General features: G+C 37.8%; 4 protein-coding genes across 7 annotated transcripts; 2 read left to right on the top strand and 2 right to left on the bottom strand.

The window, feature by feature from the left end:
* Nucleotides 1–2: 2 nt before the first annotated feature.
* On the top strand, nucleotides 3–9,821 carry c15h5orf24 (chromosome 15 C5orf24 homolog). Of its 4 annotated transcripts, none has more exons than XR_006012884.1 (3): nucleotides 3–494; nucleotides 5,863–6,575; nucleotides 7,067–9,821. XR_006012884.1 is itself a non-coding variant. In XM_042007695.1 (2 exons), exon 2 carries the CDS (start codon nucleotides 5,869–5,871, stop codon nucleotides 6,490–6,492), a length of 624 nt encoding a protein of 207 aa, XP_041863629.1. In that variant the 5' UTR covers nucleotides 3–494; nucleotides 5,863–5,868; the 3' UTR covers nucleotides 6,493–9,821. The 4 variants fall into 4 exon arrangements, 2 of the variants coding, with proteins under 2 accessions (XP_041863629.1, XP_041863630.1); XR_006012885.1 differs by having other exon boundaries at nucleotides 5,863–6,569; XM_042007695.1 differs by having other exon boundaries at nucleotides 5,863–9,821.
* Nucleotides 9,822–10,983: 1,162 nt separating this feature from the next.
* On the bottom strand, nucleotides 10,984–13,585 carry LOC121653922 (E3 ubiquitin-protein ligase TRIM16-like). The gene has a single exon (XM_042007694.1). The coding sequence runs from the start codon at nucleotides 13,516–13,518 to the stop codon at nucleotides 11,854–11,856; it is 1,665 nt and encodes a 554-aa protein (XP_041863628.1). The 5' UTR covers nucleotides 13,519–13,585; the 3' UTR covers nucleotides 10,984–11,853.
* Nucleotides 13,586–17,738: 4,153 nt separating this feature from the next.
* On the bottom strand, nucleotides 17,739–19,730 carry LOC121654946 (E3 ubiquitin/ISG15 ligase TRIM25-like). The gene has a single exon (XM_042009325.1). The coding sequence runs from the start codon at nucleotides 19,682–19,684 to the stop codon at nucleotides 18,020–18,022; it is 1,665 nt and encodes a 554-aa protein (XP_041865259.1). The 5' UTR covers nucleotides 19,685–19,730; the 3' UTR covers nucleotides 17,739–18,019.
* A 1,900-nt stretch (nucleotides 19,731–21,630) lies between these two features.
* txndc15 (thioredoxin domain containing 15) lies at nucleotides 21,631–26,785 on the top strand. The gene is made up of 6 exons (XM_042009210.1): nucleotides 21,631–21,835; nucleotides 22,730–23,049; nucleotides 23,724–23,870; nucleotides 24,375–24,538; nucleotides 24,867–24,997; nucleotides 26,474–26,785. The coding sequence occupies exons 1-6, from the start codon at nucleotides 21,736–21,738 to the stop codon at nucleotides 26,668–26,670; spliced, it is 1,059 nt and encodes a 352-aa protein (XP_041865144.1). The 5' UTR covers nucleotides 21,631–21,735; the 3' UTR covers nucleotides 26,671–26,785.
* Nucleotides 26,786–26,986: the final 201 nt, after the last annotated feature.

Below are 26,986 nucleotides of genomic sequence, written 5' to 3' on the forward strand. Positions count from 1 at the left end.
GTGGCTCGATTTAAGGACATCTTGAAAGATGAAGCAGCTTATGTATTTATGGATCGATGTGATTGGGGCAAATGAGGATTTTCTCTGTTTTACTATGAAAACATCGTATGTGAATGTGGTTGGGGGGGGTGGGGGGGAGAAGCTGAGAAACCCCACAACCTCTGTTTACTGCTCTGCGCATGCTCAGACTGCGCTCCCCCTTTTTTTTTTTTTTTTTTTTTTTTTTTTTTTTATTAATTTTTAATGGAAAATGGCTGCGTTCCTTATCCAAACCGCTGGAGCTGGGAAATGATAATAAAAAGCTGTCTAACTGATCCATCTTTCGTCTCATCCTCGTTCACGGCGAAACAATTCGATGTGGTGATTACAAGCTAGCAAGTCGATGTCCTGTGGTGCGAAAAAGAAATAGGAAAATGGACCTACTCACGCTTTGAGGGATGAAAGATCATTTTGCTCCTTAACCCTTTCTGCTCCGAGATCTGCGAACAATCGAGGTACAGTAACCTTAGTGCTAATGCTGGAGGCAGGGGTGTATTCACAAATAATTACACGGCTTAAATGTCAGTTAAATCAAGTACATGGGCACTTTTGGAGCTGTTGTCGAGCTTTAAAGCCTTTTCTGTTAAACCGTTATTTGGGCCAGAGCAAGGCTAACGGTAGTGTTGCACTGATGTTATACGAGATCAACTGAGGGTTTTTTGTCGTCTGGACGCAAAGATGCGGAATCCATGTGCATATTTTTGTGAATGGATATGACTACAGACAGAACAATGTCTGTGATAGTACACTCCACACCTCCTGGCATCCTGTTTCCTCTACAGGAGAGAGAAGACGGGATCATCTGCAGCGGCTTGTCCTTTAGCTTTTTAAGTATTTATAGCTTCATTTCGGAGCCGACCTTAAAACTGCTACTAATATGAACCCGCATAAACAAGCAAATGTTTAAGTGCATTTGTTATGTTATTGGGTTTATCATGGCAGCTATGAAGGAGTTCATTGTTTCCTTCACATAAAGGTATCACTTAAAGGCACTGCAACACAACTACTCGTCCTCAAGGTAAAATGACTTATTTCTTTAACAAAGGCCTTTTAAAAGAACTATCTTATTATAGGAAACTAACTAGCTCCCTGCACAAATTCATAAAAAAAAGCCAGTGCAGGGATTCACGAATTATATAAATCCCACATTGGACTAAGAATAACTCAAAGAATATAATTAAAATGCTGTAACAAAGAAGTTTTATTCTTGTGGGAGAACATTTTACAACTAGATAAGTTGGCAGTAGCAGAGAAACATGATTAAAAGTGAAGATGAGGGGCTCAATGCTTGCTCTGTAAATAGTGCAAACATTTAGGAATTAAGAGGGGGTGGTATCTTCTGGTCTAACAAATGAAAATTTGTTAAACTTTTTTTTTTTTTTAAATGATGCGTGCTGCATCTTCACAGCCAAAGAGGAGAGGGATCCTTGAGCTTATTTTAAGAAAAAAAATTCAGTTCAAAAGCTTACGGGCATGAAGTATTCATGTGCAATGTGCATATTTAAGAAGGCAACATTAATATTAGCAGCGTACAGGTTTTACTGGAACACAGCTGTTGTGTTTTTTAAGGACATCCTTTTTTTTATTTTAACTAGACAATAAAAAACAGATTTCCACATAAGACAGCATTACAATTTAGTACAAAGGCCTGGGTGCTTAACTGGCTTGCCTACAATCCAGACCTGTCACCTAGTGGATTTCTCAGCTTCAGCTTCTTTTATTTTTATGCTTATCTTTTCCTTTACATTTTACACAAAGGCTTTATTGAGTGGTTTCCTTCATATAGAAACAGAGTTGTACATCCTCCAGCCTTATATACAAGATTCATATTTAAATTGTGGTGGTATATTGAAGTTATAATGAGGCATGTATCATGCTTTAGTTAAAATAGGGTTTGACGTTTTTGACTTCTTTTAGTTAAAGTAAATAACTTTGATTTATGAGTTTAGAACCACAGTAAAACACCACAAACTAACTTTTCTTTAAGCTTGATCAAAGCAAAATATCTTTATCAAATAGTCAAGTCTACAGCTCCTCTTTTGCAAAGTGAGGAAGCTGCAAGAGGAGAAGCTCACCAAAAATCTACAGCCGGGCAAGAAGTTGCTGTTTTAGTTATGATTTGAGAAATAGCCTAAAGATAAAAATAGTTTATAGCTGAGAAAACAAAGAGGTGGAGGTTTTTATCCTGTAAATTGGTCAAATTTGTGTGATGAAATCATCACATTGTTTTAGTGGAAATAACTAAGGTAATGGTTATCCCAATTCTGGTTTTCTGCCCCCTTCTCCACTGGTTTTGTTTTCTTAATTGACCATAAAAATTTGATTCTATTCGCAACATACTATTTTGATTAGATTTTGATTAAATTCTATTAAATTTGATATCGATTAACTTAATTATGTAAAACCACCTTTTTTTCTTGAATATTAAAAACATTCTCAGATGACTTTTTAAAATATAAAATAGTGCATTTACTTGACAAATGAAAAGTTAAACTTTTTAAATGTCCTGATGAAACTGTTCCATTCAGTGGAGTCGCTCTGAAGTTCAGATCTCAGATAACGCGTTGATGTAAATCAAACCTACAAAGAATGCTTGATCCATTTAAGCAACTCAAGAAATTCCCTCACTGACGTATTTCAGCTTGTTCAGTTGTGCGTGTTGCCCTGACGACCCTGAAGCTATCGGTGTAACACCGGAGCAGGAGAAATCCTCCATCTGCTCCTCACTGGAGCAGGTAGCTTCCGTCTTCACCTGCCTGAGAGAATTTAGAAAACTCTCATATTTTTGTCTGATTTCCAGCGGGTTGACATGTTTTCTGACGTGCACTCTGTCCTCCGACGGAAACCTGTGCGCGCGCGTGTGTGTGCGCGCTCACTGCGTGGACACAGAGCACGACCAGCTATGACATGCCGTCATGTAAATCAGATAAATAATATCAGACTGATTACTGTTTGATAAAAGGACGAATTGTAAACCTGGTCTAGAGAAAATATGATTTTAAATGACCATATCGGATTTATTTTAAACGACGTGCATGATGACATCACTTCCCGTTGTTGAACGCGACTTCGCATGTTAGCATTAGCTGTTACTTGTTAGAGTGCTAGCGGTTGTAGAGTTAGTTGTTAATGTGAGCGGTAACACGCTGCAAAAGACTTTATAGGTGAATGTAATCCTCACTGGTGAATGAAAACATCTAAACTGGACATCAACTCTGCTAGAGAAGCTGAATTTGGACGGAGGCAACACAGGAAACCATTTTTTTTAAATAAACAATCTTTATTGCCAAAAATTTAAAGCATTACAAAGAATATGTCTTTACCATACAATATGCTTGACTAGATTTGTTAGGGACAAAACAACTCCAGTAAGTGAATATAGGAGACAGATACTGTGTCCTGTTGAAACAGAGCATGAATTACTCGGTTGAGGAAACCAGTTGTGTGTGTGTATATATGCAAAGATCTAACCGAGTCTCAGCAAGTCACGTGAGAGTAGGGTTATATTACTTGAAATGAGGACATATAAAATAATCGATCTCCAAGTTTTATTAATCAATATTGGATTTATTTAATTTGAATCGATTAAAACTGATCAATATTTTAACAAAGCCCTAATTAAGAAACTTAAACATTTCGAATGATCAGTCTACAATGCAAATCGTGAGACATCTCCAATGTTTTTTTTTTTTTTTTTTTGCTTTCTTCATACTAAAGGTTGAAAAACTGTGGCTACACTTATTTATGATTTGTAGCTTATGTAAACTCTATGCTTGTGAAATTTAAGGATGCAAAGCAGATTTTGGAATAAAACATCAACTAATAACATTCTTGTATCCAAATCAGCAACATCTGTCAGGTGTTACTGAGTACAACAAGTACAAATTAATTTTGTTGCATGAAATTAACTTTATTTTCTCTGATTGGCCATTGATCCTTAGAAGTCATAGTGTATATCAGAGCTACTCAGTTCAGTCCCACAAGGGCCACAGTCTTGCAGGTTTTCAATGTTTACCTGCTTCAACACACCTGACTGAAATGAAATGGATCCAACAGCCTATGTCGTTCTACACAATGACCCATTTATTCGAGTCAGGTGTGTTGAAGCACGGAAACATTAAAAACCTGCAAAACTGTGGCCTTTGTGGGACTGAACTTAGTAGCCATAATGTGAAGTTATGGCCTGAAATGACCCTGCTGTAGAAATGGCTGCAAGTATTAGAAGTAGGTGCTAGGCGAGGAGGTGCTCTCAGAAGAGTTGAGTCTTAAAAAAATGTTCTCAGTGCTGGAGAGGACAGCTTTGGTCTGATTATATTCGAAAGATCCAAAGTTTGAGATCCAAATGATTAACCTTGATTTAGATGGCCATGGATCACGAATGGTTGTCATTTAGTGGAGCGATGAGCTCTTTAAGGTTGATCAAATAACAAATGCTTTTACTTTCTGAAATTCTGTACGGGTTTAACTGTAGAGAAGCATTGCTGTAGTTAATGTGAGGATCAGCCATGAGTTGTTCTTTTTATTCTTGTTTTATTCATAATTTTCAGTGATTTCCATGTTAACATAGCAATACACCATTCTCATCCATCAGTTATAATCTGCAAAATCCACACAACAGGATATAACAGGAAGGGACATAAAACTTTTAAAGATGGCCGTACCTGTCACGGTTGGGGACCGTAGTACGGAAGGGAACCCAAATGCAGAACACAGAGTTGTGGGAGGAAATGAACAATGTTTATTAACAATTGATGTAGGTGGCTTGGTCCTGGTCCAGGAAACTCTTCCGAAGAGAGGACAGAGGGTTAGCGTGGATCTGGTAAGAGGTTTTGGGAAATGACAGCAAGGTCAGCGACTTACTAAGACCCAGTGGTGGTTTGATGGTGGAAGGGGAAAGCCAGGGAATGATTTCCAGTTGCTGTGCGTGAGTTGGGTGGCAGGCAGGGCGAGCACGCAGGCACAAACTGTAGGCAATGAGCAGGCAGAAAGGAAAACCCAGATCCAGGGTTGTTTGTTAGTTCTGAGGCATGAGTATTAAGGTGGTGAGGAGTAGAGATAACAAGGTCAGGTTATATGCAACAAGATACAAGAGAATCACTAAGGCTGGCCTGATTACCACGTGGTAAAAAGAGACAATCTGGCAAAAACTGGAGCTCCTGCTTGTCCCTAAATAGCCGGGTGATGATCCGGATAACGAGCAGGATGATGAGCTGCAGGTGGTCACAATTGAAGCTCCAGACTCCGCCCTGAGTCCCCATGGCAACCTGCTCGGCCCTGCCTGAAAACTCAGACACACACAGAGCACAATCATGACAGTACCGATGTAACACGCCCCTTCCATCTCTCCCATCTTTTTAGAAACACATCCTGTTGCAGTCATATAGCAAAGGTTATTCTTTTTATCTTGTCATGAATTATGTCAATCCTTTTCTACTGTAGGCTTTTTTGGTTTTAACAACTTTCTTGTAAAGGCTTGTCTACAAAACCATGTCCTGTAACAAGAGTTTCGGTGCCTTACTTAGTCGTATAAGACCTTTTTCTTTTAATAGTCACGACACACAAGTTTCAAGTCTTGGTTAAGGACATATATGAAGATGTATTTTATATGGATGTTATTATGTTTGAGGATATGATTGGCTGGGATGTCCAGTAATTCAATTCCTGTTTAACAAGTATATTGGACTTTTTGACTTTTCAATATTTCAAATGTTGTTCTTTTGATTTATTTACTTCTTTTAGTCAGTCTAGTATTGCATTATCCAGGCAACATTACTAACACTAACGATCTATATGTGAGAGTAACATATTATTTTTGATCCCCAGCAGAAGATGATGCGCCAGGTGACAACCAGTGACTTCTGCATGAGTAGCAGGCCGTCTTGCCTTGCTGAAGATGGCCACCACCCTGCCTCTCACTTTGACCTGTGCACGTCACAGTCCAGCAAGTTCTATCCTCCTCCCCCTCCAACATCCCTGCAGATGACGCTGGCTCCCATGGCCTTACCCACCCAGAGCCACAAGCCCATGGTGTGCCAGAGACAGGATGTGCTCGGGGGTGACCCACGCTCGCCTGGAAAAATACCAGGCTTGAAATCCACCGAGCAAGCGCCGGATGACGGCAAGAAGAAAAGCAAAAGTGTTGGGAAGTCGGGGAGACGCGGGAGGCCATTGGGAACAACCAAGCTGGCTGGGTACAGAACCAGCACTGGGCGACCTCTCGGCACCACCAGAGCCGCTGGGTTCAAGACGAGCCCGGGAAGGCCGCTCGGCACAACCAGAGCCGCGGGGTATAAGGTCAGCCCCGGAAGGCCTCCTGGCAGCATCAAAGGCCTCTCGCGCCTCAACAAACTGGCTTATAGTAGCACCTGCAGCGGAGCAGCTTTCCCTTATCCGCTGCCACACAAAGACATCCTCTGTGAAGCTCCATGCAAAGAGAAGACAGCTACTGAGTAGAGGCTCTGCTCTTTTTCCACTTCACCCTTGACTGCTGGAATAATAGACACGTGCAGGTTTCCTGCTGCATATCGGAGGTGATGGTAATATTTCCCAATCTCCTTTGAGGCTGAGAGGAGGAGTTTTCTTTTTTCATTTTTTAAAATATTCGTATTGTTGTCATTTGCGTGCCTGTCACCTGATTTAATTACCATTGGTTTTTCTGTGCTACTGCTGGAGATCTATGGTGTGTTAACGGTTTCACTCCACATCGCTGTGTGTTTTCTTGGGAACAAAAAGAGATGTTCGGTGGACAAGAGGTTTTTATCTTGACAACTGTAGTAGTAGCTTAATTTCTAGTGTTATATGTAGCATTTTAATACCAATGAAACATTCATGTAAAGATATTTGTTTTGATCTTAATGCTATCGTCAAAAGAGACTTTTTTTCTTGAGAGGCTTGATAGCAACAATTATGTAAAATCTGTTGGGCTGCGACAAAACGAGGAGAGAATGTACTTTTACTGTTCATCATGTCACAGCTTGAAATCTGAATTAGATGTTATGCATTTTCATTCTTACTTTTATTCAAACAGGTGAAAAATCAAGGCAAGGCAGATGAAGTTTTACTCAGCTCTACAATCAACACTAAAGACAGGACTCTTCTGGACGATGTGGTAGTCTCCTTTCTGTAAACATCACTTTGCCAAATGTCTGTGTGTCAGTTGCATGCAAATGTCTCCAAAACACCCGACTTAACTTCTGATTAGGAGAAGATTGTTGATTCTATTAGATTTTTTTTTACATGATGAGCAAATATTCAGCTCTCCCTGCTTTTCTGTCCAGCGCTGCACATTTCTGACTGTGGACTGACTGGTTGCTGAGAACTGGAAAATGTTTGGATGTACGCTGTTATCAGCAGATTCGAATAGATTCTGAATCACTCTTAATGACTGAGGTTCAGGATCACTGATCTTGGCCACTAGAGACACAAGCAAGCAGCTGTTGCAGGAGTTCTCACTGTAGCATTAATAATTTCCTTTTTCATATAAAAAAATGGCTTTTTGACTCCAATTTTGTCAGCTTGTTTGGGACTGGGTTCAGCTTGGAAACTTTTTATACTGGTATGTGTTACAGTGCAGATACCCATGCAATGTTTTTCTACTCATTTAAATTCATCTCACCTCATAGCAACATAATAAAGAACTTCACCTTAATAAAATAGGTCCTTAATAAGCAAAATGTGTCTTTAAAATCAGGAGTTATCAGAGGGAAAAGTAAGGCTAAAATGTAATCATGCTTTCTGTACCAGCTCTTTGTACCTGATTCTTTTCTTTTACTCTCGTTGCTACGGAGACATTTTCTTTTTAGTCGTAAAAAAAACAAAGAAAGACATTTTCCAGGTGACCTCTGTTGTCCCAGTATTGTCCTACAGCTTTACTTTGCGGTTGCTGTTTTTACACTCCCAGCTGTTTGAATGAAACGTGGTCTAATGTAAACATGTGGCAGTCTTAATGTGTATTTACATATTTAGAAAGAAAAATACAACATAGCTTTACTTTAAAAGGGATCATTGTCACGTCGTAGCTTAGGTTTGTCCCCCAAAGCACTTCTTTATATATTTTAGTTGCCACTTTATTTGTAAGAATAAAAACTGGATGACCAATCACATACAAGTTTAAATTGAGATGTATTTGTCTTGATATTACGCTAGACCCAAGACAAGGAATAGAAAAGAAAATAGTTTGCAAATGTCATAAATGTTTCTGTAAATGCACTGACTAAAAATGGTAGAGGAGTTACAATGTAATGATGGAACTTATTTTCAAAAACTTTAATTAAATGTGATAATTGTCAAAGTATCTTAATTTCATCCTTGCCCAGAAAATATTTAGAACATACATGTGTGGATTTGCATTTTAATTATAAATAGTAAAAAGTGATAGACCATTACTGACATGGCTGTAGTTTCTTTACCTGTCTTTAACAATAACAATCAGATTATTATTACTTTTAGATATTGCTTTTTAAAATTACAAAACTAACTGTGGGGAAACCTGATGTTTACATCCTGATATAAAAACATTCAGAAATGGGGAAATTTATTAATTTTGCTTGTTTAATATGTTTTTTTTTTTCACAACACATGTAACACTTCTGTAAATACAATACAGATCACATAATGTCAAATATATCCTTGGACATCTTATTCAAGTTAGATAATGTGGCAGGTTCTTTTTCTTTGCTGTTTATTTATTATAACCTCCCATAATTGATTTTTCAGAAAATGTAAAAGTACAAGAGCTTCTTGTAAGTTGCTCTTGTCCAACACAATTAAAATTTGGTGCAATAATATGTTTGATGTATCGTAGGCTACTGCTAAAACCTTTTAGCCACCACTTTTTATTATTATTGTATTTTTGAACTTGCATACAGGGCCTTTCATGTATTGATGATTTGCGTCATGTAAAACAAACACATTGGAAATGCCACACAGGCATCTACTTAACCAAAGAATGTGACACCCTACAGACATGACAAACTAACCTTAGCGAAAGTTGCTCTGTAAATGAAAGATAAAACAGCATTCACAGCGTGTTAATCTAAAACAATATGATTGTTGGGATCAAATGATTGCATCTGATGCTCAAGTAATAAAAATGTTAGTTTCTTGAATGCGTTGTAAACTACACAGATCATGTAAACTTCTTTATGTTTTAGTGTTTTAGTTTTTATACCATCTGTTCTGCTTTTAAAGTAACTTCCCTTTTATATTAAAAAATTGTGTGTAGACATAATTGATATTTAATTGATACTTTTTTCCTTTTATTTGTCAACGTGGTGGCTAATGTGGTGCCTGGTTGTCTCCCATTCAGATTTATTTTACAGTGTTTGTGTCTGAAAGGCTGAAGTTTCTAGCTTGTAATGTTTATAGAACAACACTTGGAAGATGGATGGACTGTTAGCTGGATAGCAGAATTTTGAAATGACAACTAAAAGAAAAAAGCATAAACAACTGAATTAATAATGGGTATTGCTTAAAGCTTACAAAGACAGTTGATGTTGATATCAGAGGCGTCCCATTTGAGCCTCATTTAACTTCATTTTAAATTCCACCGTTAAGTTAGTTTATGTTAGGCTAACCTGTGCAACCTATTGGGTCTTTCTTATATATAAGATGTTAGTTATTTCCCCACATTGTAGACTAACTTGAAATATAGTCACGTATTGGGCTGTTCCCTTCCTAATTTTTTATTTTAACTCTTAAACACCATCAACAGAGGCTTTACAGCAGCTTATTAGGTGCTAATATCTAACTATGATTAAAAAATTGTCTTTTTAACTGCTGTGAAGCTGTTAAAAGCAGAAATACTTTAAGGTGAAACCAATTAAAGACCAAAATTAGATGTACATTTTTATCTTGGTATGGATTTTTTTACAGACAGTAAAACTAGTTCCAAACCTTTAATTTACCACCTAAATGTCAAGTTTATTTTTCTATTCAAGAGCTAAAAATGATATTTTAGTTTATACCACAAGGCTTCATTCTGGATCATGTTTGCTAAATGCGGTTTAGAGGTGTTGTACTTGTGGGACAAAAGAGATTCATTTATAGTTTTAATTTGGTCATCTGATAATTCTACTGTTGTTAAGTGCTAAAAGAAAAATATGTCGTCAGAGTTGCATAAATATCACTATCCAGCACAGTAGCAGATGTTCTAGCTCAAAATATAGAAAAAAACTCCCAACATGTTTCATCTAAGATTCTTACAGGTGTTGATGCAACAAAGACAAGTCAGGGAGGAAAGTTTGGTCTCCAAAAACCATGTTAGTCATCTTGAAGTGTGTAAATGTAGATATTTAACTAAATATGATCTGTTGAGGCTGGGTTAGAGACGATTTTGTCAGCTGTCAAGTGTGATAATTAAAGTCATATTATACCAGAAGCTGGAGTCCTCTGTTCTAAACAGATTTGTTCTAAATGATCAGAAATGAATGGCTATGAAATGATAATAGTCTTCTGACCCCAGAGCTGTGAATTTCATTCTGTTTGAAGTAGCTTCAGTTCTTTTGTAAAATAAACTGCTAAAAATAAGAAAATAATCTAAACAGTTAACGATAACCTGATTAATCAATGGACAATACATTTATTTCAAGAATGAGCTGACAGAGGGCACCGTATTTTCTTCTTTGCCTTCTCTGCCATCTTGTCTTTCTGACCTTCAGCATTCCTTTGACATGTTCTCACATTTGTTTTTCAGAAGACATGAAGCCCGTTTATTTCTGAAGTGTGATTGGTGAAACCTGTAAAGCTTTGTATAATTTCCATTTTATTCCTGCATGATTGTTGTGGAATGTTAAAAAGTTGTGTAATAAACCTGAAAGTTACAAGACATGTCTTTAATTCTTTACCTTTGATGATGAACTGGATGTTTTCACCAATAACAAAATGACGTATCTGAAATATTTTTTAAACTCTTTTTTATTTTTCTCCTTTTTCACACTGTGCTGATGGAAGTATGAATTTGGACCATTTAAACTGAAAAAAGAACTTTTAATAGAATTTTTAAAAATACATACCATCATTACAGAACTTACATATAATTTAATAGTTTAGCTCAAACCCTGGCACACAGCTTTTCACTTCAGTACCACATAAACACCAAACTTTATTGATCCATGTCTAAATTGACAGTTTAACAAAAGTTTGTCCACATTTGATTAATTTCTTAGCCATAGTTAAACATTTAAAAAAAGGAATGTAATTTTTCACAAAAGATTTCAATTTATGAATGAAAGCAAGCAGCTATATTATAGAAAATGGATGAATACATTTAATCTTTTTCTGGAAACGATTGCAAATAAAACACATTTAGAGATGATCACTCAAACATTTCAGGAAATCAGTGATACAAAAACATTGTGTTAATGAAAGATGTCAACTAATGAAGTGTTACATCTATATTATGTGAATATTAATCAGAAAAGGGGAAATTATTACTTTTTACTTTACTCATTTGTTGGATGTCTAAAACTTTATTCGAACAAGTAATTCCATAAAATTATTACTACTGCGGATGATTAAATTCATCCTTAAAAAATTGTTTAACCAACAGCAGCTTTACAGTAAATTCTCTTTATGCTCATGAGATAAAAGTATTCAGTGTATCCAGGTACCAAAAGGTTAATTTAAGTAAATGAATATGTGATTAAACTAAAATCACATTTTTGAATTGTGTTAAAATCATTTGGCCATATGACAGTGTCCAAAGTAACAAACTTAAATCCACATCTGTATACAGCTATAAATAACTATCTGATTATTAGAACCAACTGACTTTTGCTCATAACAACAACAACAACATAGATTAATCACTCTTGTTTATTTTAAATCGCACAACTCAACAGTGTCTCCACGACTCTGTGGAAGCCAGAATCCAGGATAGAGCGGCTGAGTGAACCTGGTCTGAACTTTGTGGAGGAGAGTCATTGTGTCAGAGATGCTGTAGAAAGACAGAATACCTGCTCTGTGATCCAAATACACCCCTATTCTGCAGGACTTGGGACCTGAGATGGAAGTGGAAATGTTGTTATGTCTGAATTCATAACCAGTGGTTGAACACGTCAATGCCCAAGACTTATCATTTAGTCCTAGTCCACATTCATCCCTGGTCCCAGCACGGCTGATATCCTTGTATGCAACTGCCACTATAACTTTCCCACTCCACTTCATCTCCCAATAGCAACGTCCACTCAGACCCGTCACACTCAGGACCTGCCACCATTCAACAAATCTGTCCGAGTGACTTGGATAAAACTGGTCCTTTAATCCTTTTGTTGCTTTTCTGTTTGTATCGTTCAACAATAAACGTGTATTCACAGTATTTGGATCCAGTGTGATTTCAGAGTAATATTTCTGAAATTCTTCTCTGGTATCTGGCTCTCCTTGACTCAACAAAACTTCTGCATGTTTTACTGCACCTGAGATTTTCCAGCATTCTTCACTCAGAGCCTTCTGCAGCGTATCTCTGGCCTCTGACACAGCTGCAGCTACTTCCTCAAAGTATCGGAGAGTGTGGTGAGTCCTGGGTAAGTCTGTACTGTCACTTAGATGTGACAGTGATGGGTAGCTGTTTAGAAAATGGAGATGGTCTTCTGTTGATGAGAGCTGCTCCAGTTCAGCATCTTTCCTTTTTAACTCAGTGATCTCCTGCTGCATCTTCTTCTGAAGTTCTTCAGCTCGACTAACTTCGGCTTCCTGCTGGGATCTGATTTTCTGCTTCACTTCTGAGCTTTGTATCTCAATGAGACTGATCAAGTCTTTGAAGAACTTCTGACTCTCTTTTACAACTTTATCAGCAGACAGATTGATGGCCTCCACCTCTTGCTGAAGTACTTTCACATCTTTCTCTCTGTCGTGAAACCTCTGTTGGATTTTTTGCCGACTCACCTCGAGCTCCGTCTGCCTTTCAGCTCTTTCTGTTGCAGCTGAGACTGTATCATGGCCTTTATGCTCGTCCAAAGAGCAGAGATAACAGATGCATTTCTGATCAGTGCGGCAGAAAATCTTCATCACCTCGTCATGGCGACTGCAGATGTTGTCCTGAAGCTTTGAAGTGGCTTTGATCAGCTTGTGCTTCTTTAATGGAGCTATGTTGTAGTGAGGCTGGAGGTGCAGCTCACAGTACGAAGCCATACAAATCAGACAGGACATGATGACTTTCAGATTCCCCCCGGTACAGAAATCACAGGCCACATCTCCAGGTCCATCATACGAATGACCAGGTGAAGGATGTTGAAGCTCTGCTTTCTTTAGTTCATCCACCAGCTCCACTAAGATGGTATTTTTTACCAGAACTGGCCTTGGTGTGAAGCTTTGCCTGCACTGAGGGCAGCTGTGTGCTTTCTTCTCCTCATCCCAGTAGTTTTTAATGCAGCCCAAGCAGTAGCTGTGTCCACAGGGAATAGTGACTGGATCCTTCAGCAGGTCCAAACAGATTGAACAGCTCAGTTTTTCTCGATCCAGCTGAATAATTTGCTGCGCCATTTCTCCCCTTGATGTGTGAATGTTAAGTTTCACTTTCTGTTGCCAGAGAAAAGCTCCTCCTTTCCTGGTTGTTTGTTCACTGATCTGCAGGTCATCTGTGTTCCAGCTCTTGTATTTCATCACATGGTGTTCACACCCATTTTTAACATGATGATTAGTGAAAAAGAAGGTGCGGTGAATGCACTGAACACTTACAAAGAAGTGCTTAATTCCAGGGAAGGGAGTGGATTTAGGTTTGCAGTTTGGCTTAAACTCCTATTTCTTTTTTTTTTTGTTTGTTTTTTGTTGTATGTTGTATTTATAAAGTTGTCAAATAACTCTAAAGAACTTAAAAAAAGAAGAAAAAACAGGAGTTGATAACTCCAGCTGAAAAATTTTATGATTATTATAACAATACAATACAGAAATATTTCCATATGACTTGACTTGCATGGCACATTTTTACCCAAATACAACTTGGGGAAAGCTTTATTTTAGTGGTGAGAAAGACAAAAAGTTTAGTTATACCGCTACAACAGATCTTTTCCCTTTTTTGTTTCCATTGTTTTTTTGTTCTTTTGGTGAGCAAAATAAATGTGTGATTCTAAGAAGATAATCAAACAATTTTAAATAATTACATTATCTGACAAGTACAAGTCTTTTCAGTATCACTTAGATGCCAATCTGTCTATTTATCCATCTTCTGCCACTTATCCAAGGTCACGTTTTGGGGGCAGCAACTTAAATAAAGAAGCTCACACTTCTGTTCCCCTGGTCACTTATTCCAGCTCATTCAGGGAAATCCTGAGGTGTTTCAGGGCCAGGTGAGACCCTCGTGTGTGTCCTAGATCTTCCCTGGAATCTCTTCCTAGTCAGGAAGCAGCAGCCACTCTACGCTAAGACCCTCCTAGACGACCAAAACCCTTAGCCAATCTCTAAAGGAGAGCCCAGAGACCCTGCAAGGGAAACTCATTTCGGCCACTTTTTTCCCCAGTCTTGTTCTCTCTGTCACTACCCACAGCTCATAACCATAGGTGAGAGTAGGAATGAAAACAGACTGGTAATATGAGAGCTTCACCTTTATGCTCAGCTCCTCTTTTACCATGACAGACTGATGCAGAGCCTACATCCAGGGCTGAACTGGGACAATAAATCGGCCCGGGCAATTTGAGCTGCGACTGACCCACCAGATATTGATGGAAAGACGATGAAGCCTATGAATGAAAACAAACTTCTTGCAACAGTGCTTGTACACTGTCTCGTTGGTGTAAACATACTTGTCTCATAAACTTAAACCTCCACCATCCTCCCAGTCCCATTATTTACAATACAGATCACATAATGTCAAATATATCCTTGGACATTTTATTCACGTCAGATAATGTGGCAGGCTCTTTTTCTTTGCTGTTTATTTATTATAACCTCCCATAATTGATTTTCCAGAAAATGTAAAAGTACAAGAGCTTCTTGTAAGTTGCTCTTGTCCAACACAATTAAAATTTGGTGCAATAATATGGTTGATGTATTGTAGGCTACTGCTAAAACTTTTTAGCCACCACTTTTCATTATTATTGTATTTTTGAACTTGCATACAGGGCCTTTCATGTATTGATGACTTGCGTCATGTAAAACAAACACATTGGAAATGCCACACAGGCATCTACTTAACCAAAGAATGTGACACCCTACAGACATGACAAACTAACCTTAGCGAAAGTTGCTCTGTAAATGAAAGATAAAACAGCATTCACAGCGTGTTAATCTAAAACAATATGATTGTTGGGATCAAATGATTGCATCTGATGCTCAAGTAATAAAAATGTTAGTTTCTTGAATGCATTGTAAGCTACACAGATCATGTAAACTTCTTTATGTTTTAGTGTTTTAGTTTTTATATCATCTGTTCTGCTTTTAAAGTAACTTCCCTTTTATATAAAAAATTGTGTGTAGACATGATTGATATTTAATTGATACTTTTTTCCTTTTATTTGTCAACGTGGTGGCTAATGTGGTGCCTGGTTGTCTCCCATTCAGATTTATTTTACAGTGTTTGTGTCTGAAAGACTGAAGTTTCTAGCTTGTAATGTTTATAGAACAACACTTGGAAGATGGATGGACTGTTAGCTGGATAGCAGAATTTCGAAATGACAATTAAAAAAAAGCATAAACAACTGACTTAATAATGGGTATTGCTTAAAGCTTACAAAGACAGTTGATGTTAATATCAGAGGCGTCCCATTTGAGCCTCATTTAACTTCATTTTAAATTCCACCATTAAGTTAGTTTATGTTAGACTAACCTGTGCAACCTATTGGGTCTTTCTTATATATAAGATTTTAGTTATTTCCCCACATTGTAGACTAACTTGAAATATAGTCACGTATTGGGCTGTTCCCTTCCTAATTTTTTATTTTAACTCTTAAACACCATCAACAGAGGCTTTACAGCAGCTTATTAGGTGCTAATATCTAACTATGATTAAAAAATTGTCTTTTTAACTGCTGTGAAGCTGTTAAAAGCAGAAATACTTTAAGGTGAAACCAATTAAAGACCAAAATTAGATGTACATTTTTATCTTGTTATGGATTTTTTTACAGACAGTAAAACTAGTTTCAAACCTTTGATTTACCACCTAAATGTCAAGTTTATTTTTCCATTCAAGAGCTAAAAATGATATTTTAGTTTATACCACAAGGCTTCATTCTGGATCATGTTTGCTAAATGCGGTTTAGAGGTGTTGTACTTGTGGGACAAAAGAGATTCATTTATAGTTTTAATTTGGTCATCTGATAATTCTACTGTTGTTAAGTGCTAAAAGAAAAATATGTCCTCAGAGTTGCATAAATATCACTATCCAGCACAGTAGCAGATATTCTAGCTCAAAATACAGAAAAAACTCCCAACATGTTTCATCTAAGATTCTTACAGGTGTTGATGCAACAAAGACAAGTCAGGGAGGAAAGTTTGGTCTCCAAAAACCATGTTAGTCATCTTGAAGTGTGTAAATGTAGATATTTAACTGAATATGATCTGTTGAGGCTGGGTTAGAGACGATTTTGTCAGCTGTCAAGTGTGATAATTAAAGTCATATTATACCAGAAGCTGGAGTCCTCTGTTCTAAACAGATTTGTTCTAAATGATCAGAAGTTAATGGCTATGAAATGATAATAGTCTGCTGACCCCAGAGCTGTGAATTTTATTCTGTTTGAAGTAGCTTCAGTTCTTTTGTAAAATACACTACAAAAAATAAGAAAATAATCTAAACAGTTAATGATAACCTGATTAATCAATGGACAATACATTTATTTCAAGAATGAGCTGACAGAGGGCACCGTATGTTCTTCATTGCCTTCTCTGCCATCTTTTCTTTCTGACCTTCAGCATTCCTTTGACATGTTCTCACATTTGTTTTTCAGAAGACATGAAGCCCGTTTATTTCTGAAGTGTGATTGGTGAAACCTGTAAAGCTTTGTATAATTTCCATTTTATTCCTGCATGATTGTTGTGGAATGTTAAAAAGTTGTGTAATAAACCTGAAAGTTACAAGGCATGTCTTTAATTCTTTACCTTTGATGATGAACTGGATGTTTTCACCAATAACAAAATGACGTATCTAAAATATTTTTTAAACACTTTTTTTATTTTTCTCCTTTTTCACACTGTGGTGATGGAAGTATGAATTTGGACCATTTAAGCTGGAAAAAGAACTTTTAATAGAATTTATTAAAATACATACCATCATTACAGAACTTACATGTAATTTAATAGTTTAGCTCAAACCCTGGCACACAGCTTTTCACTTCAGTACCACATAAACACCAAACTTTATTGATCCATGTCTAAATTGACAGTTTAACAAAAGTTTGTCCACATTTGATTAATCTCTTAGCCATAGTTAAACATGAAAAAATGTATGTAAATTTCCACAAAATATTCCAATTTATGAATGAAAGCAAGCACATATAGAAAATGGATGAATACATTTAATCTTTTTCTGGAAACGATTGCAAATAAAACACTTTTACAGATGATCACTCACAAACATGTCAGGAAATCAGTGATACAAAAATATTGTGTTAATGAAAGATGTCAACTAATAAAGTGTTACATCTATATTATGTGAATAATAATCAGAAAAGGAAATTATTCCTTTTTACTCTACTCATATGTTGTTTAAAACTTTATTTGAACAAGTAATTCCATAAAATTATTACTATTGCGGATGATTAAATTCATCCTTAAAAAATTGTTTAACTAACAGCAGCTTTACAGTAAATTCTCTTTATCCTCACGAGATAAAAGTATCCAGTGTATCCAGGTACTAAAAGGTTAATTTAAGTAAATGAATATGTGATTAAACTAAAATCACATTTTTGAATTGTGTTCATTTGGCCATATTACAGTGTCCAAAGTAACAAACTTAAATCCACATCTGTATACAGCTATAAATAACTATCTGATTATTAGAACCAACTGCCTTTTGCTCATAACAACAACAACAACGTAGATTAATCACTCTTGTTTATTTTAAATCACACAACTCAACAGTGTCTCCAGGATTGTATGGAATCCAGAATCCAGGATAGAGAGGCTGAGTGAACCTGGTCTGAACTTTGTGGAGGAGAGTCATTGTGTCAGAGATGCTGTAGAAAGACAGAATACCTGCTCTGTGATCCAAATACACCCCTATTCTGCAGGACTTGGGACCTGAGATGGAAGTGGAAATGTTGTTATGTCTGAATTCATAACCAGTGGTTGAACACGTCAATGCCCAAGACTTATCATTTAGTCCTAGTCCACATTCATCCCTGGTCCCAGCACGGCTGATATCCTTGTATGCAACTGCCACTATAACTTTCCCACTCCACTTCATCTCCCAATAGCAACGTCCACTCAGACCCGTCACACTCAGGACCTGCCACCGTTCAACAAATCTGTCCGAGTGACTTGGATAAAACTGTTCCTTTAATCCTAATGTTGCTTTTCTGTTTGTATCGTTCAACAATAAACGTGTATTCACAGTATTTGGATCCAGTGTGATTTCAGAGTAATATTTCTGAAATTCCTCTCTGGTATCGGGCTCTCCTTGACTCAACAAAACTTCTACATGTTTTACTGCACCTGAGATTTTCCAGCATTCTTCACTCAGAGCCTTCTGCAGCGTATCTCTGGCCTCTGACACAGCTGCAGCTACTTCCTCAAAGTATCGGAGAGTGTGGTGAGTCCTGGGTAAGTCTGTACTGTCACTTAGATGTGACAGTGATGGGTAGCTGTTTAGAAAATGGAGATGGTCTTCTGTTGATGAGAGCTGCTCTAGTTCAGCATCTTTCCTTTTTAACTCAGTGATCTCCTGCTGCATCTTCTTCTGAAGTTCTTCAGCTCGACTAACTTCAGCTTCCTGCTGGGATCTGATTTTCTGCTTCACCTCTGAGCTTTGTATCTCAATGAGACTGATCAAGTCTTTGAAGAACTTCTGACTCTCTTTTACAACTTTATCAGCAGACAGATTGATGGCCTCCACCTCTTGCTGAAGTACTTTCACATCTTTCTCTCTGTCGTGAAACCTCTGTTGGATTTTTTGCCGACTCACCTCGAGCTCCGTCTGCCTTTCAGCTCTTTCTGTTGCAGCTGAGACTGTATCATGGCCTTTATGCTCGTCCAAAGAGCAGAGATAACAGATGCATTTCTGATCAGTGCGGCAGAAAATCTTCATCACCTCGTCATGGCGACTGCAGATGTTGTCCTGAAGCTTTGAAGTGGCTTTGATCAGCTTGTGCTTCTTTAATGGAGCTATGTTGTAGTGAGGCTGGAGGTGCAGCTCACAGTACGAAGCCATACAAATCAGACAGGACATGATGGCTTTCAGATTCCCCCCGGTACAGAAATCACAGGCCACATCTCCAGGTCCATCATACGAATGACCAGGTGAAGGATCTTGAAGCTCTGCTTTCTTTAGTTCATCCACCAGCTCCACTAAGATGGTACTTTTTACCAGAACAGGCCTTGGTGTGAAGCTTTGCCTGCACTGAGGGCAGCTGTGTGCTTTCTTCTCCTCATCCCAGTAGTTTTTAATGCAGCCCAAGCAATAGCTGTGTCCACAGGGAATAGTGACTGGATCCTTCAGCAGGTCCAAACAGATTGAACAGCTCAGTTTTTCTCGATCCAGCTGAATAATTTGCTGCGCCATTTCTCCCCTTGATGTGTGAATGTTAAGTTTCACTTTCTATTGCCAGAGAAAAGCTCCTCCTTTCCTGGTTGTTTGTTCACTGATCTGCAGGTCATCTGTGCGCCAGCTATTGTATTTCATCACATGGTGTTCACACCCATTTTTAAGTTGATGATTAGTGAAAAAGAAGGTGAGGTGAATGCACTGAACACTTACAAAGAAGTGCTTAATTCCAGGGAAGGGAGTGGATTTAGGTTTGCAGTTTGTCTTAAACTCCTGTTTTTTGTTGTATGTTGTATTTATAAAGTTGCCAAATAACTCTAAAGAACTTAAAAAAAAGAAGAAAAAACAGGAGTTGATAACTCCGGCTGGAAAATTTTATGATTATAACAATACAATACAGAAATATTTCCATTTGACTTGACTTGCATGGCACATTTTTACCCAAATACAATTCGGGGGAAAGCTTTATTTTAGTGGTGAGAAAGACAAAAAGTTTAGTTATACCGCTACAACAGATCTTTTCCCTTTTTTGTTTCCATTGTTTTTTTGTTCTTTTGGTGAGCAAAATAAATGTGTGATTCTAAGAAGATAATTAAATAATTTTAAATAATTACATTATCTGACAAGTACAAGTCTTTTCAGTATCACTTAGGTGCCAATCTGTCTATTCATCCATCTTCTGCCACTTATCCAAGGTCACGTTTGGGGGCAACAGCTTAAATAAAAAAGCTCACATGTCTGTTCCCCTGGTCACTTATTCCAGCTCATTCAGGGAAATCCTGAGGCGTTTGAGGGCCAGGTGAGACCCTCGTGTGTGTCCTAGATCTTCCCTGGAATCTCTTCCTAGTCGGGAAGCAGCAGCAGCCGCTCTACGCTAAGACCCTCCTAGACGACCAAAACCCTTAGCCAATCTCTAAAGGAGAGCCCAGAGACCCTGCAGGGGAAACTCATTTTGGCCACTTATTTCCCCAGTCTTGTTCTCTCTGTCACTACCCACAGCTCATAACCATAGGTGAGAGTAGGAATGAAAACAGACTGGTAATTTGAGAGCTTCACCTTTATGCTCAGCTCCTCTTTTACCATGACAGACTGATGCAGAGCCTACATCCAGGGCTGAACTGGGACAATAAATCGGCCCGGGCATTTTGAGCTGCGACTGACCCACCAGATATTGATGGAAAGACGATGAAGCCTATGAATGAAAACAAACTTCTTGCAACAGTGCTTGTACACTGTCTTGTTGGTGTAAACATACTTGTCTCATAAACTTAAACCTCCACCATCCTCCCAGTCCCATTATTCTATACAGTACTCAGTGGAAACCAAAAAGTTGCTTGGTTTAGTTAACCAATTAGTTAATTTAGTTAACAAATTTTCAACATATTTAATGTCATTCTGAGTCTTGTTTGGCGGCACAGTGGGAAAGTCAGGTTGTATGACCAAGCAAATTTCTAATTTATGAATAACAATACGTAATACATTAAAGTGAGAAAATTGTTGGAAACTATAATGTATATATCCATTACAAAAGCCCATGATAAACACAGCCCCGTGTTTGAGACACTGCAGACACTCGCAGGCATGCTCACACACAGAGTAAAAATATTGGAATTTTTTATTTATTTATTTTTTATCCATTAACGTTCACACTATATTTTGGACAAAATAAGAAGAATATTTTTTTAGTAAACGATGAAAGTTTATAATGTAACAACAGTAAAATGGTCAAAATTTAAAACAATGCTGAGATAACATACACTTACTTTGAGTATTACATTCTAAAACAATTAATAGAGATGGCTCAGGCAGGTTTATTTTCACAATTTTTATGAAATGTCACTGACGGTTATGCTCAAATGGCACAGCAGGTTTACAGGGTGCGTAAAAACAAAACAAACAAAAAAAACAAAAAAAACAAAAACAAAAAAAAAAACAGGAAGCTGTATTTTTGCAGTGCGTCATTTATTTTCTTCCCCTACGGCATATTCGTTCCTACGGAGGGTCGTTCCCATATAGCCTCACATTTCAACATGCCGTTTTGTTAGTTTAGTTGTAATAAAAAATAAAATATGACGGTAATGTTTAATGAAATTTGCCTACCGTTTTGTTTATTATTTCTGTTACTGCACTGTTCTAACGTATTGAGGGTTTTGTCGGTGTCAGCAGAAGGTAGGAGCCTGACATCCCCTGCTAGTTAGCCGAACGTTTAGGTTAATATTTGAAGCTTACGTTAATATAGCAGTTTATGTTTAGGTTACCTTTTCTTTTCAGTAAACTTGTTGTATAATGTCCAATTTCTGGTCTGTTCTTTACGTCAAACGTAGATAATTAAAGTAACTATCTGTTTTGTTTTTGTTCTTTTGTGCTAATGGACTCAGGATAAGCTAGTAATGGCAAAAGTCAAACATTAAGTAAATGCATGAAACTATTTCAAGCTGTTATGGACATGGAAAATAATTTCTTGGGTTAGATCACGTTTAGCGGGTACCAGATAAAACGATTTTTATATTTTATCTATAAAGCGGCAGTTTTCCAGGGCCAAATATGATAAATATATTTTGTTCCCACAGTTAAACTTCTCTTTAAACACAGTCTAAACAACGATTAGCCTAATAATATATATGAGAATATTAACTGTATGGTCTAATATTTTTTTGTTGAGCTGCAACAAAACATCCAAGATGCAAGTAGTGCCGTCAACATCATTAGACTTGACGACTGACATAAATTTGATTGATTGATTTATTACTGGAACCAAAAGATAAAAAGGCATTTCAAATGATAACATAATAAAATATAAAACTTGTTTCCAGCATGGTTATTTGTGTTAAAAACAAAAACAACAAAGACAAGAGCAGGAGAGCCTTACTCCACATTGAGCATAATAGCATATGCATGTATTTAGGTTTATAGTCCTTCAGCATTATCATGCATTACCTAAGGAACGGATTAGATTATTTAAAAACTCTTTTTCACACACTCTGACTTGTGACTGTGGAGGCACCTGACCATACATATAAAAGAAGAGTCTGGTGAGGATATTTTCTGTTGTCTGTTTTTTAGAAAATGATGAGTCAATGGAGCTCATGCTGTCAGAGAATATGGTGTCAGACTTGGAAAACAGCCCCAAGTTTGTGGAGTCTGAGGACCTGGACTCTCTGCCGAAAAGGCAGTTTAAGACTGCTGAGATCGCAGATGCTGTGATGGGGACCGAAACTCCAATTGATCCGTCTGACATCAAATCCCTTTATCCCAAGAATGTGAAGGACTTCCAGTCTGGCTTCTCTCCACCTTGTGATGAGAACAGTGCTCAGTGTGATTCACCAGCTCTGGCTGTTGATGGAGCTTCGCTGGAGGAGCAGGGACCAGGGTCATCACAGCAGGTCAATCACTAAAATTTTAACATGAATACGAGCTGTTTGAGATAAGCATCACTTTTGAGTAGGGTAGAAGATCGTCAGGAACTGGATTAGAGGATGGGATATTTCTGGCTTTATCTGTGATATCCAGAATGTTGATTTATTGTTTTCAGTGTGTTGTTCATGTTTATTATTTCTACTTTTTAAAATGTCGTAATCCAGTTGTCTCTCTACACCCTCAAATAACCTCTTAAATTATTAAATCTGCCCCAAAATCATAGAAAGTCAAGTTAATATTGAGTAAATGTGTCAAGCTTTGAGTTTTGATTGACATGAGATAAACCAGCTAACCGATCGGTTGATCAACATAAAAAATAACTTGCAAAATTTAAGATTGTTTTGAAGCAAAAGCAGTTCTTACTGTCTGGTGCAGCTTTTTAATGTGCAGTATTCCCTGCTTAAATTTAGTTTATGTGACTATTATTTAAACTATCATCTGCTCTACAAGTTTCTTTTTGGTTTTTTACAGAAGGATATGAAAACACCAAGGGCGTTAATTTAAATTGTAATCTACTTTATTAGTTGCAGCCCATGTAAAACTCTTCTTTCTTATAGTCATTCTGAAGTTGGACCTTATCTTTGAAGCTGAAGCAGAAGTGGTGTAGCATGTTGACTCGTGCTTTTGTGCTTACCTCCAGGTCACCCTTGAAATTGTGCATGCAGACAACGCTCCAGCTGAGGAGCAAAATACCACAGAGACCACTAAGACATACAAGGTGAACTGTGATAAGAGGAACATCACAGGAATAGACAATTTCACTGTGCAGGTCCTCCATGCTTCACAGGTATTTCTGCTGCCCGGAATCTATCTATTTATCTTTCGTTCTCTCTTCATCACAGACAAACGTTTTGAATTAATCACAATTTCTCTTCAATTCTCCTCTTTACTGCCTTAGTTTTTACTTTATCTGCTTTTAGTAGATATACAAGCCCAAACAAAAAATGCATCTTGAGAGTTAAAAACTTTTTTAATTGCAATTTCTGCATTGCAGTCATTTAAATATTTTTTGCTATACATTCTAGTACCACCATCTCTTTGTACCTATTATTTACAGTAAGCTTTCACTTCCCGTCAGAGTCATGTTTGCTTTTAATGTAATAAAACTTTATTAGAGCTTTACAAGACAGAAAATTGGATGGTTCAGAATCACTACCTCTGTGTGGTTTAGCACATAGCTTAAGGTAATTTTAATAATAATAAAAAAATATATATGTATATGTGGAGATTATTTCTTTTGTGTCATAGCAGAGAACCGAACCATCCCTCACTTGTCTTGCACTTCTTTCAGGACCTGATGGAGTTCCTCAATGCTAACAGCACAGAGTGCTCTGTGGTGCTGTTCTTCACAGCCTGGTGTCAGTTCTCAGCCAACCTGGCACCTCACTTCAATGCCCTGCCCCGTGTTTTTCCCAGCATGCATTTCTTAGCGCTGGATGCTTCCCAGCACAGCAGGTGAATGATCTCATTTTTCTTGCATTAATGTGCATCCTCTCACCCACTAACAAGTGGTTGCTCCTATAAAGTGTCATGAAATGATTTATAAAGCCTTTATGCTTTGTGAGTTAGATGCCTTACTTGTGCTAGAAACATTTTATTTTCAGCTGCTACTACATTAGATGAAAGATCTAATGATGGACAAGAGAAGTTAAAAATATCACTTTTCTATGTGTTTTGGCTGATTTAAAGATGATTTAGATTAGATCTCAGATCAGCTCTGAGATTTTTGTTGCACCTACAGTGACATGCAGAGGCAAACCTTTTTGTGTTTTTCCTCCACCAGCCTCTCCACAAGGTTTGGGACGGTAGCAGTTCCCAACATCCTTTTGTTCCAGGGGGCCAAACCCATGGCTCGCTTCAACCACACTGACAGAACACTGGATACTCTCACCTCATTCATCACTAACCAGACAGGTACACGTACAGTAGAGACAGCCCAAAATCAAGTGGTTTGTATGTTATAGACTACAATATTGACTGTAATTTAAGCTTTACTTCTGTTGCTGAAATACACTTTTTCAAAGACTGTTTTAATTTAAGTGAATATTTGTATGCTCAGTCTGAAATGAGGCGCTTTTCACCTGCTCCTCACAGTGCACAAAGATGACTGTAATGAATAGATAATAAAATTATTATTATCCAGAAAAAAAACGTATGGAAATATCACTAGCATTACAACTCAAGCAGTTAACAGCAGTTGAGACAAGATTATTAGTGTCCACTTGTAAAGACCCTGGCAGGTTCAACCTCATGGATTTATAGGTTGATGTAGATTTAGGTGGATGGAAGTGGGTGTGGGTTCACTTTCCATTTTCCTGTCTTACATCTTCTGAAAAGAAACTGCTCAGCATCCTGGTGGATCTGCAGTAGGTGGTCCTGTATGTCTCTCCAGAGAGACAGGAGGGAGAACAGGTCATCAGAAATGTGATAAAATGATGGAGGTAGCTCTGTGGGTGCAGCGCTACAGATAAATCTCATTGTGGGGTCTGTACCAAGCTGCAAGCTGCACTACCTCCACCCTATGAAAGACTCATCTTTACCACTGACCCACCCCTAGTGAACCATTTGTGAACCTAATGTGGGTGGAGCTGAATTTAGTAATGCAGTCATGGGTGATCAGGCTGAACCGAAGGGGCCTATGATATGGTTCTTGATATGTGGCTGCCCACCTTGACTGTGGTGCTGCTTTGCCAGGAGGTTAAGGACCCAATTGCAGTTGCCTTTTTTGACACTGTGCAGCCTCAACTTTTCCATCAGCTGTTGAATGAGCATGTTAAATGCTAATTAAGACCACCCACTCAAGACCTTTCATAATTATAACTAATGATTAAAAAAAAAATAAAAAATTCAATTCATTGGCTCTTGGTCTTAATGGTCACCGTTTTGAGCACACATTCGCTAAAAGGTGAAGCAAGCAAGTGAGAGAGGAGAGAGTTTTCCCATTTTTGGGCCTCATACACAGGCTATGAGGACACATATGACTGTTAGAAAACCTTTAGAAAGTAATTTTTGCATAATATGGGACCTTTAAGCCCTAGACCAATAGCCACAGGTGCACAAGTAATAATCTGGGTTTTCTAAAGCAATGGTTGATGGTTGGTACAAAACTTGCGCAGGCATTAGGAGTAGGCACTAATGAGAAAAGTCTGTGACCAGCCCACAGTGGTAAACCTCTAAGACCGCTGAGGAAACGGCAACTACTGCTACAGGAACGGCAAATGCCGTTGTAGTGGGAGCGGCAGAGCGTTTGCTGTTTTTGGATCTATGCATCTCTCAAAACAAGTTGAAAGACCATAAAACTAGTTCACACAATGAAAACTAACAAAAAAACATTGCATTTCAAAGTAACTCAGCATGCTGTACCTTAAGAAGAATCTTTTCGTGTTGCAGGGTTTGAAGCTAGCCCTGACAGAAATGTGACAGACGCAGATCGCCTAGGGCCCCTCCCCAGCATCCCTGTTAAGCGCATTGACTGGCTGCTGGTTTTCTCCATTCTCTTCATCACTGGCTTCACTCTGTACGCCATCCTGCGGGCCGACAGCATCCGTTGGCTCATACCTGGACAGGAGCATGAGCATCAGGAATGAAAATACACAGACTAAAAGTCAAGAAGAATGTGAATTTTTTTTTTTTTTGGGAAGTTGTAATTTACTTATGCTTTAGGTGTTTTTCTGAAATAAAATATTGAGCTGTTGTGATTTATATTTAGAGTGTGGTATTTTGTTGGTTTCAAGAGAAACTCCCATGGCTCTTGGTTGGGTTGGAATAAAAATTGTGAGCCCGTTGTTTTCTGTTGGGCCTTTTGGTAGATATGCAGCCATAATCCTTGAGTGCAATGTACAAACACACACACACACACACACACACACAAAAGAGAGAAATGGGGAATTGAATACAAAGAAG

The sequence above is a fragment of the Melanotaenia boesemani genome, chromosome 15 (assembly GCF_017639745.1).
Source record: "Melanotaenia boesemani isolate fMelBoe1 chromosome 15, fMelBoe1.pri, whole genome shotgun sequence".
Classification (NCBI taxonomy): Eukaryota; Metazoa; Chordata; class Actinopteri; order Atheriniformes; family Melanotaeniidae; genus Melanotaenia; species Melanotaenia boesemani.